Source organism: Hippoglossus hippoglossus, chromosome 15, assembly GCF_009819705.1.
Source record: "Hippoglossus hippoglossus isolate fHipHip1 chromosome 15, fHipHip1.pri, whole genome shotgun sequence".
In the NCBI taxonomy this organism is placed as follows: Eukaryota; Metazoa; Chordata; class Actinopteri; order Pleuronectiformes; family Pleuronectidae; genus Hippoglossus; species Hippoglossus hippoglossus.
Window position 1 is genome coordinate 5,570,437 of NC_047165.1, and position 15,813 is coordinate 5,586,249.

The following is a 15,813-nucleotide window of genomic DNA, read 5'->3' on the forward strand; positions in this document are numbered from 1 at the left end:
TCGTCTCTGCTCAGAGGCTTCATCATGGTCAGATTAGAGTATTTTGGAAAACTCGCCTGGCTCAAGGTGCTCTAAGTATTTTTTACAAAATACTTAGCTCTACGTTTGCTGCTCAGACATATCAAATAACATGGTGCTCCGTTCAGAAGGTCAAAGCTCTGCTGTAAAATGGTTAAAAGGGAATTTGAAGTCCACAGGTTTGGGCTCCAATGTCCATGTGGTGAGAGTTTTGTTTCCAATGTCTCGTCTTGTTGACGTGAAGAAAGCCCTGAGAGACGATGTCCTCTTTGTGATCTGTGTGCTTCATGTTCCTACGCCTCAACAGGAGGGATGTTGGAAAGAAGGTATGAATGCTTGTTGTATTTTCAGCAGACTGACACTTACCAGACAGAGGGTTCCGGCCCAGAACCAGCACGTTCGGTAAAGGCATCATGACCAACTGCTGGAGAATCTCCTGTCACACAGAGACACAAAGAAGAAAAGAGGTCAGGAGGAGAAAGCAAGGGACAATATTTCGTTTTTAAAGAGTTATGGATCAAAATAAACAAGGAAATACAGTTTTCATGACGCTAACTAAGCCTAAAGATCTACATTAAATTATTCAAGGTTGTCAATCGTTGGATTTTGTGAATTTGTGTGAGCTTGGTCAACGTGTTAATGAAAAATTCATCTCATAAAATCATTATAGCATTTGAAATGTCTATTTGTTGGTTTTCATTGCTCGACAGCGTCCGAGCGCTTTTCACCGTAACAGAATACAACACTACAGCAACGATCGTCATGACTCTGACGAAATACGATCTCCAATCACAGATAGTAACTGATGAGTGAATGGCAGGTCTGAGGTTTAAGTTGTGTGGTCTAATGTGGGCAAAGTGTAAACAGACACTAACGGTATCAATTGTGTGTGTGTGTGTGTGTGTGTGTGTGTCAATGTGAGTGACAGTTGTATTTATGTGGGTTAAATTGCTGGTTAGGGTTCTGCCTCAGGGCCCCCTCCATTCACATGTCAATCATGTAAACCAAAAATGAAACCATGAGCTGCAATTCACAACACTCATGCAGACATAGTGTACATACGCACACACACACGCACGCGCACACGCACACGCACACACACACACACACACACACACACTAAGGCTGGGAAGGACTTAATTACTGTTGATGTCCTTGGTTTATGACAAATTATTCTAAACTTGATGGCACTGCAGCAAAAACTACCAGCAACAACAAATGACATACATTCATATATTCATTACTCAAGCGACGGTGCATTCACTTGAAAAGGTCGAGGAAACCCACTGCGACTGGTAAAATATTCTTATGGTCTTCACCTTTAGAGTCGTATAAACCAGTTTCTTTTAGTAGACGTGAAGCTTTGGTCACTTGAATATTTCATATGTACCTGATGGCAGCTTGAACTCGTCTGATGCCACGGTTCAACTACTCTGTGCAGGTTAGTGCTGAAGTCACGACAAAGAGGTTTATACAAGTAAGTAAGGGGTTTTGGGAAAGCCCCCCCCCCCTCTAACCATCTGCCCTATACATATTGCATTACCTCATGGTGGAGGTAACACGGGGCAGGAAATCTGACATCACAGGAAGGTGTTGACTACTGAGGAACATCTGTGCTGCTTTAATGCAATTTCACAATAATCTAGTATAATTCTTATCTGTATTCCTCCATGTTTCTGAGAGAAATAATAATAACTTGAATTTGTGTAGACTACCTGAGGCCTCTTTACAGAGCTTGGACCAGAATTTCCGATATAGATATATGTCAAAGAAATGTATTTGAGGCTCGGTGTTATACAGTTTAACTGTAAACTTTATTTTAAGTAACTATAAATAAAAACACAAATACAAGCATATATATATATAGAATTTGAATTCCAGATACTATTGTCTGAGATTCAACACCTCTCTTTGAATGAATAAGTCAAACTATGTAAAGATCTGAGATTCTGTCCTTGCACAAACTGTTCATGCCTGTTTCAGATGATATATTTGGTATTTCCAGGTTCTGTGAACAGGAGAATTCTAACAGTTCATTCCAGAGCAAGTTGATGGTCATAAACTCATAAAGTTAACTACACATCAATGCAGATGTTGGAAACTGTTTCTATACGTTTCCCGACTCCAAAGCTGCGAGCTAATAAAATGTCTAATTACCATTCTTTCTTTCAAGATTTTCATCAGAACCATAAATCAGTTCCCCCTCATTTCTCATAGACCTTCCTTTGAGCTCAATGTGCTCGTGTTTGAGGAACACACACACACGCTCGTTGTTTCTCCACGCCGAGTGAAATTTATTCCGTACAGCTGCAAACACAACTTCTACCTACATCTGCCTTATCAGAGCCGGCAGCAGAGGAGACCCTGACGCCTGTGGTCGTCTAAACCTTTGTCGCCTGTTTGATTTTATGCAGAGAAAAGAAAAACCACCGGTTTACAGAGGGAGACGTGAAGAAGCAGGCGACAGATGGTTCAGTAGATCACTCACATCTGGTTTCAGGCCGATAATAGCGCAGCCTGCTAGACAAAACAAGGAGCTACAACAACATGTGTAACGCTATAGTTTAAGTGTTTGTATTATTTCATGTTTGTCCAGTTTTACAGTTTCTATAGACATAGACACAAGTGACCCTGCTCATATAATCAGGATTGTGAAGTATTTTGCTGTGTTAAGCTCTGACACTGTTATTTAGTGTTAAATTATTGTAGTTGTGTTACTGCCAAGCGATACCCAACCCCACAAATAACACCCACTGTTAGAAACACAAAGAAGATGAAGACTAGAAGACAAACTCCTCACAAACAGATCTATGCTTTAACCTCCACACACACACGCACACGGGCCTCTATGACCTGAGGTGAAGGTCAGAGTTTGGGCTGCAGGGGTCGTCAGTCTTGGTTATTAGGTTAGGAGCGTGGTTGCCATGGTTTCCTGTCAGTGGTGATAAGAGCACTGACCCCAATTGCCATGTCCATCCATCTCTCTCTCTGTTTACACTGGTGTGTGTGTGTGTGTGTGTGTGTGTGTGTGTGTGTGTGTAGAGACAGAGGTTATGGTTTATATGGTGCCATACTTGGAAAAAACCTGTGTATATGTATCAAATACACAAATGAGATCAGAATTTAACTCGTATAAATATCATGAATGGGATAATGATGGTGATATAGTGTGATCATAATAACACTGATGACTAATATCAGGCAGTTCCAGTCTAAAATGACCAAACAGCCGTAATCTCCGGAGAAAGAGGCCGATTGACTCATCACCAGCGTCAGACAGGATAATCAGCACAGCCACAGAGAGACGACCGATTCACCGCGTGACGGCAAGTCTGAGCCAAATCTGCCAAAACTAGACGAGGGCGAAGAAACCAGAAGCTGCATCACAAAGAAAACTGCGACGGCACAAAGTCACTCAGGACATTTCAGGTTGTCTCTGCTGTTGTCTTTTAATATTTAAAGAAAACATGTCAGTGTGCCAATGTATACAATACTGCAACTTAAGCTTTATAGAAAATAACTAGAAAGGCAGTGAGAGAGCGTAACAGTCCCCTAAAAAAAGAATCTGGCTCCACGCCCTGATTTGGACCAGTACCAAAAATCTTTATAGCATTTTTTATTACATCCTTCCACCAATTTTCGTTGAAATCCGTCCCTGTAGTTTTTGTGAAATCTTGCTTATAAACAAACAAACATACAAACCAACAGACAGACGGGGGTGAAACACACGACTATGCACAGACACACACACACAAACACAAACAGACACAAACAGACACACACCACCTGTCCCACCTCTGACCACCGCTCCCACCTGTCCCCTTCAAAGACACCAAGTGTTTGCTGTGTCAGCGCAGCATTCAGGCCGTCACACACACTTTTCTTTTCGTGCCACCCAGAGACGCAGTGACGACATTTCAAGTCGTCACTTGTGGCTTTGAACAGCTGCGATTCAAGAGTTTAAGTTTACAGGGAGCAACATTACAGTAAATGCATCAGTGTATGCATCACTTTTTTTTTTTACACAAACAGATGGTGTTGTTTCTTGTTCCACCCTGAAAATGAATCATTTCCACAGATTTCCTGTCTTTTCACTCAGCATCACTTTTCCTTCCCTTCTAAATCATGAGCTGCTCATGAGTCAGGGTTTCTTCCTTTTGTCTGGTGTTGGCTTGGAACTGTTAGAAATAAAGACTAAATGCATGTAGCATAAGGTCTAGTTTGTTTATTTGAATGGCAGCATACTTACACAACATCTAACAGATTTTCACGAAACTAGGTGGAAGAATGGGACATGAACCAAGAAAGAATATATACAATTTGGGGGCAAAAGGTGGGATCCAAGAATCACTATCTTTAACATTGCGTTATAGTTTTTTTTTACATTTTCACCAATTTCTTAGGAAATAATTAATGGATTTTGCTGAAAATTTAGAATTTTAATTGAATTCAAAGGGACAGTTGGGCCCTGGTGGAGCTTTGGGCTCTACTTCTATTTAAATCTATTTTTTGCACATGAATTTACAGTTTAAAGACAGATAAACAGGCACGTCACAGCGCCTAGCAAATACATTGCTAGTCAAATGTACTGTATGTTTGAGGCATGTGGGTAATAACATGCTCTGCAGATTAGCTGCGGGCTACTAACAAAGTTAAACTACAGTCGACTAATATGCCTCGTGGATTAACTGGCAAAGGCTTAGCTCTCATACATAAAACATGACGGGCACTGCAGGAGAGAGAGAGAGAGAGAGACCAGCCACCAGCACGCTGAGCATGTCATGGTGATTTGCTGCACACACACACACACACACACACACACACACACACATGCACACACATGCAGCGCTCCTATAGAAAGCCGTCCCTGCTTTGCTGGAGCTGTGACAGCAGAAACGTCCTTGGCTTTTTCACTGTCGGTCTTTAAAGTTCACAATCTAATCATTGCACATGGGGGCCGGTCATTCAGATGTTCAAAAAAAGCCAATATTCACGCAGAGAGAGGGAGCGAGGGAGGAGGCGGAGGAGGAGGAGGAACGGAGGAGAAATACTAATGGAGGGGGACAGAGAAGAATGTGAGAAAGAGAGAGAGAGAGAGACGCAGCTTTGATCCCATCATTTTTCACTCCAGTCACGCATGACCGAGCTGCCTCCTGCTCTCTTCCTCCTCTCCTCAGCATCTTCCCCTTTACTCCCCCCATCCCCCCCATCCTGACACTACACTGCTGTATTATTGATTCCAGCAGGATTCACAGCTCCTCAAACGCCGGCTCCTCTTCCATCCCACGGAGACGATTTGGACATAAGAGCTGTCGTTTAAAAGGAGAGCTTGTCAAACACAATGGAATTTACTCATTCAGCTAAAAGTGGGCAGAATGGGGAAGTCCTGACTGATGGTATTGTTCTGATGGGGACAGTAGCCTGGTAGACTACTGTGTGTGTGTGTGTGTGTGTGTGTGTGTGTGTGTGTGTGTGTGTGTGTGTGTGTGTGTGTGTGTGTGTGTGTGTGTGTGTGTGTCTGTATTAAAGAGGTGTCAGTGGAAACGTTATAAGGCTTCTGTGTTTCTGTCTCACAGGAGCCCTGTTTGTTAAACTAGCCACACACTCCCACACACACAGACACACACCTCCAACCAGTCTATCCACCCAAATACAAGTTCCGCTACCACCACAGCTTTAACAAGGGACTAATTGTACTACTGCTGTGTCTGTGTGGGTCTGTGTGTGTGTGTGTGCATGCGTGCGTGCGTGTGTATTTGTGCAAACGCTGCCTGAACCCTGAGAGCCTTCACACACCCATTCCGCAGATATGGAGTGTTACCATAGAAACGGGGAGATGGGTTTATTCTCCCAATACCAGTGAGACTGACACACGCAGTACAGTACATGTTCAGCCCCTCATGTGTGTACATGCACACGCACACGCACACACACACTCTCTCTCTCTCTCTCTCCTGGCTTTAGCACTGCGGACTTCTCTCCTGCTGAAAAGCTGCAGAGATTATGAACTTGAAAAGGTTATTACCACCAACAATGGGAAGGAGCGTGGTTCCTCTTTCTCTCTCATCAAACACAAACACAGAAACCACTTAACACCTGATCTCACTACATCCCCACGAACACGATCAATGCAAACAAAGCTTTTCCTGCTGTTCAGCGTCGTAATGAACTCACTCCGTGGCTTATTGGATGGGTCCTTATGCTCTGATTTAGTCTTTACTCTTATTCAAACAAAGGAATTGTTTTTTAACAGGAAAACAACGATGATCCCAAGAGTGAGTGTCTCACTAAAGATATTCATACTTCGAAATCGGTTGAGTAGTGTTTGTGTGATGCTGCTATGAAACAAACAAACACATCACCTCCCTGGCTCAGGTAATAACACAATAAATCACTACTCACAGACGAAATAAATGTTTTTCATTCTCACACCAGTTCTCCTTCTTCTTTTTTTTAAATGAAGTTAATGAAGCAGAACGACAAAAACTTTTAACAAAACAACAATGAACAATGGATGAGTCATCCTCCTTATCACAGCATTACTGGTTATGTGCAAATGAAAAGAAAAGTTCATTTAGAAAATAAAGCCAGTGTGGCTGCTGAACAGCCAATTAATTAGATTAGGCCCCGACGAAAACAAAAGGAAATAAACCAACAGTTGCTCTCAGCTGAGTCGACTCAGCAGTAAACTCCGATGAAAAGGGGCAGCGGTCGAGGTCCAGATGGACAGATCATCGATTACATGAGGAGGAGGAGAGAACGAGCCATTAGGACCTTGTTTCTTTTGTCCTGCGCTGTTATCTGTCAGCTAGAGTGCTTTTTACAACTGAGCCCTGAAGCCGAACGAGTGGACGGGTTGATCCTGCTGCTCGTGTCACAAAGGTGGAGGCAGGTGGGGCGGGGGGGGGGGGGGGGGGGGGGGGGGGGGGGGGGGGGGTGGAGTACAACCCCTCAGCCCCCCCCGCAACCCCACCGCATCACCTCGGGGCTCCGCTTCAGACAGTTCACCCACGCACAGGTTTGCCATCTTTGTTCGGACTTTGGATTGGCTTCCTTTGACTGTACAGCCGAACCAAAATCTTATCCCTATAACCTTAACCAATTCCTGCCATAATTCACATCATAGCGCCAAACCTGCCAAACCTGGACCTCAGAGATCATCATCATTCTGAGTCATTCAAATGAGGCCGATTGTTCTTTCGACTCTTGTTTTAAATTCAGTTTAATTTATTTATAGTAGTGAACTCACCAACCTGCTGCGATTATTGTTTTCCACAGTGTGAGAGTAACCGCTAATAAAGTGGTAATTTTAGTAACAGGGCCTCATGTTTGTGAGATGTTAGGCTAGTTAAATATATAATATTGCGACCTGTCCAGGCTGTACCTCGCCTCTCGCTCAATGTCAGCTGGGTTTGGCTCCAGCTGCCTGTGACCCTCAAAGGATCAGTGGCATAAGAAATGAATGGCTGCATTATGAAGGTGTGACTGCTGAAAAAACACATGAACACCTTGGAACCAGTTTACACTTTGAATCTTAAAGTTACGTTTTATTTTTCTCCCTCTACCATGGACTCATTGCTACTGCAGACTCAACCCCCCCCGCCCGGTGCTCTGGTTCAGTGATGGAAAAGAAGAACCCAGCTTCTGGCTTCCCCTTAATACATCGACTCTGCTCGCTGCCTAAAAATAGATCCTTTTTACATATGGGAACTTTCTCTACATCATAACTGCTGCCATTTCCCCTTCACATGTCATTTATCCCAGCCGGCACATGCACAAACATACAAAGTACGTTCTCGCAGACACAGCCACACTGTGTTATTTCGGTGAGGCCATGTTCAGTTCCCATCCGAGGCCGTGATTATATGACGCGAGTGCAGAGTGGGTCTGGACGTAAACAGGAACACGGCTCGACATGAACAAAATGAGTGGGGATGTGCACGTGTGTGTCTCAGGATGAGTGAGTGCTTGTTCACAGCGAGAGGATCATTTGAAGGCCAACAGCAGCAAATGACACCACGGTGACATTTAGGAGAAGACGTCCCTTCCAGCTTGAGATCAGAGAAACGACAGTGTTCAGGAGGAATTGTGTAAATGACAGGAATCCGTAAACTTGTTTGTAGCTTTGGCAGAAACAAGATGATGTTTTACAGCGGTGCCAAATTATTAATGAGGCCATTTATCAAATTTTTATATTTTTATGATTCTGCATTTTTCTCACCTTACAGCCAAAGTATTTATAAATTCTCCAAAACAAACACATATGTTTTTATACCAGAGCAAAATGGGCTGCCTCTGTGGTTAGCTAGTTAGCTAGTTAGCTAGCTGAGCGTCATCAACAGTGCATTCAGACTAACAAGCATGCGAGTCTGCATGACAACACAGATTAGCCTGCAGCTCCAAACACATGCCCTACTAAACTGATTTGTTCACGACTGACGCTGCGGACAGGGACAGAGAGAAGAAGAGTCAGAGGGGATTTCCAAATTAAACACTTTTATATAGAGGGATTAATTTGGAAGGAAATTTGCAGAAAATGCATATAACACTTGATAATTCATAGTATTTAATGAGCAGATGAGAAAAAAACAAGCTTATCAAGGTCAATAATTTGAGTTTGACAGAAAGGACAGAAAGGATGCTTGTTTTCCCCTAAAGGACGGTGAAACTTTCTTTTTAGTTCCCAGAGGCATCACAATATTCCCATGCTGCTCTGTGATAACAGTCTACAGATGATAATAGCTTAAAAAAGCCTGATATCATATCCTACGTGACCCAATCTCAGAGTTTCGCCTACGAACATCGCAGTTCTTTGGGGCCAGGCCGGCCCGGCATGAATGGTGGCCTCTGTCACCCTTTAAACCCTCAGAACAGAGCTCCCAGCCTTCACGCCACACCCCAAACCCAAGCAGTGGCACGGAGAGGACAGAACCGCTCTTATTCCAAAGAGTAACATGGAAAACTTCCACTAAAAGATGGCAGCAGAGCAAAATAACTACACTGTACTTGCACACCAATCAGCCAGCTGACAGTGAAGGAGCTTACAGATTTTTTTAAGAAACTCTCTCACTAAATTAGCCATTTTCTTCTTTCCCATCAGTTTGAAAGTGACGTTTTGACATCGACTGGCAACGGATGTTCTCGGAGTCTGATTTTCCTAAACCAGGATAAAGGGGATTCACTTAGGAAGCTTTGAGAAGAGCCAGTAAAAGCACAAAGAAGTTTACTTCAGCTGGCTGAGGCTTTTTATTACACCCCCCTTAAGAATGCCAAACCAATGCCACTAAATTAAAAGGAGGCCCCAGCGTATATTTGGACTGACCACTGGAGAAACTACAACCCCCCCCCCGAATGCTGAAAGAGACGACAGAGGAACCGGAGGAGTTAATATCTCACTCTGGAGGCAGGAGGGTGATAATTACATTACTCAAAATATGGAACCACATTTAATATGTGTGCATATTTGTAACAGTAAAATGTCACAGTATGTTCAAATGGATTCACACACACACACGTTAACAGCTGCTCGGCCTTGATCTGTACACCATATCCAGAAATCAGTCTGTCTAGACATCTACCGACTCCTACGCAATCTACTTCCAACACACACACACAATGAAATTAGAACCATTGTTATTGAATTTCTCGTCTTTTCCCGTCGTTTTCACAGCTTCAAAGCAGATCTCCAAACGACGCCCATGTGGAAAATCACACACACACACACACACACACACACACACACACACACACACACACACACACACACACACACACACACACACACACACACACACACACACACACACACACACACACACACACACACACACACACACACACACACACAGTATTACATCTCGTACAGCAGCGAAGGGACAGGGAGGGGGGGGGGGTGAGTGGAAAAGTATTCACTGTACAGGACGGGGGAGGAGAGGGAGTCTGAGGAAAGGTCCTGAAGTGTCGGACTCAGATGGTTCACAAAGGTTAATGAATTGGTTTTCTCTCGACATCAGACGCTCCAATTCAATTAGGTGTACCCCCCCCCCCCCACCCCCTCTTTTTTCTCCTCCCCAGACAATCCAAATGAAATATGGGGATTTAATAGATGACTCAACGCTTCTATGGGCAGTGCAGAGATGTTTAAAGAGCATTACTGTAACATACTTAGCTCATGTCGATGCATTACTTCGATGCTTTCTCAACATTTCTCTCTGTGGACATACAATCGGTGATTTCCAACCCATTCTGATATAAGATTACCAGGATGATTAAATCAGAAGAGTCTTAACTGAGAGCATGTTATCAAATCACTTGAAGCAACCAACCATGCGAGGCCTCCACTCGCTCGGACCCCTCTTCCAAAGTGCTGAGCGCTGCAGTAAATTGAAAACCTGCTAAATCCATTAGCCTAAGACCTGAATGTCTTCTTCCATATGGCTCTGGAAACGTAAAACCGGTGAGTGATAAAGCAACGACAGGAAAGAAAGAGATCACGACAGAAGCATATATCAAAGCCATTAGACTTACAGAGGGACCATATGCAGACATTGATGAAGCTGTATGTACGCATGACAGAACAGAATTAATGCAGCCCTGCTTCGTGGATCTCATGTTTTTCCTCTGTCCCCGGTAGACTGACGATCAAATGATGGATAATCTGTTCGTCTCTTTCCCGAGTAAAACTCGCCTCTGTGTCTTAGCCTACTTCTGAACAATTATAATCCGAGTCCGAGTCTTCACTCTGATTAGATTCAAACGATCCAGCCTCTTAACACTTTAAGTGGTTTTTACTACCTCCTCCAAGCAGGTTACGTTCTCGCTCACGTCTGTTGGTTTATTTGTTTGTTTGTCATCAGGATTTCGCGGAAAACTACTTAAAACGTTTCCACGAAACTCGGGTGGAACAATGGGACATAAGCCAGGAAAGAAGCAAATTGAGTCCTGGACAAAGGGTCAGATCCAGGAGTTTATTTGATCACTTTCTTTGACATAGTGGGAGAGAACCTGGCATCATCAACGGCAATATAACTAAAGTCCAATTTAAAATAATACATTGTGAGGAGATATAAAACTGTTTGTCATTCTCTGCCCATAAAGAAGAGTTTAACACCACAACCTTCATTCTGTGGCAAAAACTAGTCTTTATAATTATAATTATCAATATCTACTGATGTGAAAATGTGTATGTTAGTGTAATTTCTTTCCCTTTTCAGCCAGCCCCATCTGTAAAGTGAACTCTCCTCATGACCCAAACCTCAAATTCTGACATACCGATTACCCTGTGTAATCAAGAACCACATGACATGACAGGGTTTTTTGTCACACACAATAAAATGTCCACTTTAACAGGCTAATCCATCTCATCACCGGCTCACTGACAGACTCAGAGATGAGCAGAGGCCATAAAAGACCCTCGAGGGGGCAGACAAAGCCGAGCAAAGGAACGCAGAGATTCTAACCTGTAGGTGGTCTCTGTGAGGCAGAGCAGACATATGGGCCTGAACAATGGTGTGACCACGAGGTCAAATAGAGCGACGGAGGGACAAACAGAAGTTTAGAGAAAGACTGTCGACGAACAAGAGATTGTTGACTCGCGAAGCTTAACCACCCGGATCATCCAGTAGCATGGGTTAAATCCTGCAAAAATAAATGATGTATTTCTAGGTCTGCATGTAGATCCTCAAAAACAACACCTACAACCTTCAATTGTCCTCCTCATATAACAACACATCTATCAAACAGAGGGGAAAACTATCTGGTTGCATTGGTAACTTTGGCCACAGCAAACAATAATACAGATACTTTCAGGGCATTGTCCACTGACCAAAATCATAAACTTTAAAATGGGATTAAAAATGCAGAATCATTTGCAAAGTACACACACATTCATTGCCAAAAAAGCCCATTTCAAGTTCTCTCCATGAAAATTTGGTTAAAAGGTAAAACACAACAGATACGCTGGATCCAGGACAGTGAAGACACAGGGTCTGTCCCGTAGCAGCTAATAGTGTCACAGCGAAGCCCCCGGTAATGTCCTTAACCCCTCCCGTCATCTCATCATCCACCAACTCTGCTGGTCACGACTTAACCCGAGCGGAGTCACTGACCCACCCGGCGACTCCACAGAGAGATAATTCAGCCGGCTGCTTGCGTCGGCCTAGTGGAGCTTTTGAGGGCTTATAACGTCAAAGTCCTCACAATAGGCTGATTGTTTAAATAAGATGACCCGGGAGTGATTAACAGGATTTTTCAGAACCAAAAAGGAAAAACCAGATCTCACACGGCAACGAACCAATCACCGACAGTCCTCGCCTGATAGCAAGATTTATAAAAGAAAAACCTCAAGAACCGTGCAGGGTTATTTGAACACTATCAAGTTGCAGAGAATCTGTCTAAAAGCTCAAAGTCATCTTACAGTTCATTATTGTACCAGTTGATATTTCTTCGTGTCAGTGCTACATGATAATTAACAGGCCCTGAGGGTATGGGTCACAGTCCTCAGTCTAAAGTGTGGGAAATCTGTGTCTGTGTCAGTGTGGCTGCTTTAACGCGATAACATTCCTGCACTGTCGCAACAGCGTGCCGGGTCACGCTCGATTCCTCGTAATCAGAGACACAGACGAGACCCTGTTGCAGCAAACGTACGGAATCATATTCTCTCTGCGTCGCTTTAATTCGCCGAGCTCACGGGTTTCACAATGAGCGGAACAGCTGCACAACAGCGACAGTTGATGAAGGACAAGGTCAAAGTGTGGCAGCAAGCCGCAAGCGTGGCTTCGCATGGATTTCATCTTTGGTGAACTTTGACCCACGATATTCGCTTCACATTCATATAAGTGTGACTGGGCCCTAAATCCAAAACCCGCGCTGTACATTGTAGTGTAGTTCTGCGTTTTCCTTCATGTCAATTAACATTTAGAACACTGACGTCTGAAGCCTTTTTGAGAAATACACATCCATCCTCCTTCACATCTCTCTGACGAAAGCTACAGAGTCAAATGATGTGATTTCCTTTCTGTAGTTTCAGTCGTCTGTCGAGTAAAACTGAGAAACTGAATCCACAACGAGGCTGAGACAAGGATCAAGATCCTCATCCAGGAGGGAAACGGAGCACGAGATGTTTTTTAAGAGATAAAAACAGAAAAGTAACTGGAGACGTTTATCAGCAGAACCACATCAGTGTTTCACATTCCTGGTTCCTCCGTATATTCACTGGTCCGTCTCCAACATCTGGATCAGGGTCATGATACCGCAACACATACACACACACATATCTGCAAATACATCTCTGTTTCTACTGCCAGGTCTTTATGTGGTACATGCTTGTGGACACATTTCTGTGTGAGTGAAAGCCGTGTGTTTCTTCACTGTAACATAAGATGTAAGATGTTTGAATGGGGACCAGCTCGGGTCAGGCATAAGTGTAGAGTCTGAATTTAGAGCTTCACGAGTTGTTCATCGAGATGTGAGACATGACGTCTTACCTGATAATAGGCTTTAATCTGCCTGATGAGAATGGAGAGGTTCTGGATGCGCAGTGTGGGGTCATTGTTCACTTTCTTGTTGGTCCTCTGCACCGTGGCCTTAGGATTTCTGTGGAAAAACACATGACATACACGGTTTATAGCAAAGGTAAGTGAAGATCTGGACAGATTTTTTTTTTTTTAAAGCTAATGTTTCTAAGGCTGCTCTCAGACATGCACAGATAGTTTCCTGAAATCTTTCCAGAGGGGTTGTATGTGAGATCGCAAATGTCTGAGTCAGTTGCTCTGGACATTTTCCCGAACTTTTCCTGGCTCCCCCCTGGTAGAATGTAAGAGTGGAGCCCATGTGAGAATACAGCAGGAACATGTGCGGAAAATTCAGGTATGCAAAACTGAAAGAAAAAGAATATAAATATCTGTAGAAGACACCAACAAAAGATGTCAACTTGGAAAGACAACGAGATTTGAGAGCTTTTGACGATTAGGGTCGACACCAGCATCATGTCGCCTCCTGCATCTTAAACTCATCTGAATGTTCCAGATATTTTCTGACCCAGACAATCTCCTGCTGCACCTCCAGAAAATGTTTGGACCCACTTTCCAGATATTTTCATTTCACATCTGAAAACATCTTCAGTGTGTTTCTCAGTCTAACGCTGCTTTGCCGTGTGCGATGGGACGGGCGTGTGTTTGACTGAAATCATTAGCAGCACAGTGACAATGGGCTCTTTGTTTATGTGTCGTAAGCGTGTTAAAGACACCACAGAGAAATAGAGAAGCTGCTCTTTTCATCTGGTGGCTCGTGTGATCTGCAAATTAAGTAACGCCTTAATCCAATTCAACACTTTTGTGGAGCGTTTATATTTGTATTGAACAATTAGATCATAGATTTCTGTTTTTGCATGACACCTTCTGCAGACTGTACTTCTACTGAGTGGGGTTTTCATGATGGAGTTAACATCTAAACTCAGAAATAAGGTCAACGATTCTCTCATGAACTCCATTTCTTCTCGTTTGTCTCAATCAAACACAAAAGGCATCGTCTTGGTTCTCGTACAATACAGATGCTGTGTGTTGATGTGTGTCGCCCGAGGGACTTTTAAAAAAGGAGCATGCATGACAGCCGATGTTATCACGGGTGTCAACATGTTTTATAGAGGCTCACACATTCCTCACGCTAACGCAGCACCACCTCCCCAAACGCTGCTACCTACAACAAACTAAATTTGCATATATATTGCAATCACCGTCAGAATATCAAACCTTATTTCACAAAAGAAGAAACTAAATTTACAGACGGTGTAGCTGAACTAGGAGCGTGTTCCAAGTGGTAGTTCTGCATATTTACAAGAGAAAGGTTAAACAGACCAACACTATATGAGACCTGTGGCCTTAATGTGATGTTTACTGATGCCCTGAGGGAAATTCCTATTTCCTAGACTGCCCACTTTACACAACAGAGGTGGTTGACGTGGTTTCACCGAGTAGCAGACACTTTACAAACTTATCAAACAACCGTGTGAGACAGTGAGGTGGAGGAAATCAGTAAGTCCATAAGTAAGGATGCAAAGAAAGAAGAAGGCTCTTATTTCTAACCCAGCTTCAGTGATTAAGTGACCAAGCAACACACCAGTGAGGATTAATGTGCCTCAGCAACAATGCTAGCAGATCTCTAACTTCCAAGTAAATCCCATAATAAATGTTCTATCCAAGTATGATCAAAATCCTAATATGATAAATAAGTAAAATATCCAAACAGCAGGAGCTGAACATTTATATATAATCCCCCCCCCCCCCCTTAGAGAGAGAAAGTGCTCCGTGTGCATGAGGAGAATTTGTGTGAGCAGGTGAGTGTAGGTCCTGCTGTTAACTAAATCCTGGGATCAGCAGTTTATTTTGAAAAGGTTAAAGGACTATTCCCCCTCGTAAAAACTAAACAAATCGCCCACTCGGTGTAAATCCTTCATGTATCATTATAGAAATGAAGCACTGGGGTGTTAGAGATGTCACAGCCTATGATTACTTTCCTCCAGACAACAGGGGACAGGCTTGTTTGGTGCAGACCACCACATTTTTATATTTCTTCAATGACAATGTAATGCAAAAATTACTATTTTCCTCGAAAATCCCCAATCGTAACACAATCTATCGAAATAATTACCATATGATTTCTTTTGGGAAACGTTCAGCTGTAAATTCCATCATCTATTTGAAACGATTACAGAATTTTTGATGACCAGCTGTCACAGCTGAAGAAACACTATGAAGGCCTGGCTCTCTGTGTGGGTTGAGGCAAATTAATTAATAATAA

The 15,813-nt window shown here is 43.2% G+C and overlaps 1 protein-coding gene across 11 annotated transcripts in view; it reads right to left on the bottom strand.

The window, feature by feature from the left end:
• Window positions 1–15,813, bottom strand: part of LOC117775458 (girdin-like) — a 61,167-nt gene that overhangs the window by 35,737 nt on the left and 9,617 nt on the right. For all 11 annotated transcript variants that reach the window (XR_004616268.1, XM_034608599.1, XM_034608594.1 and 8 more), the window contains exons 3-4: window positions 13,503–13,611; window positions 385–454 (exon numbers count right to left, since the gene is read on the bottom strand). Coding sequence is in view for 10 of the 11 variants with exons in the window: in XM_034608599.1 (XP_034464490.1) it covers window positions 385–454; window positions 13,503–13,611 (179 nt within the window). In the remaining variant the exon portion in view is untranslated. The remainder of the gene's footprint in view (window positions 1–384; window positions 455–13,502; window positions 13,612–15,813) is intronic.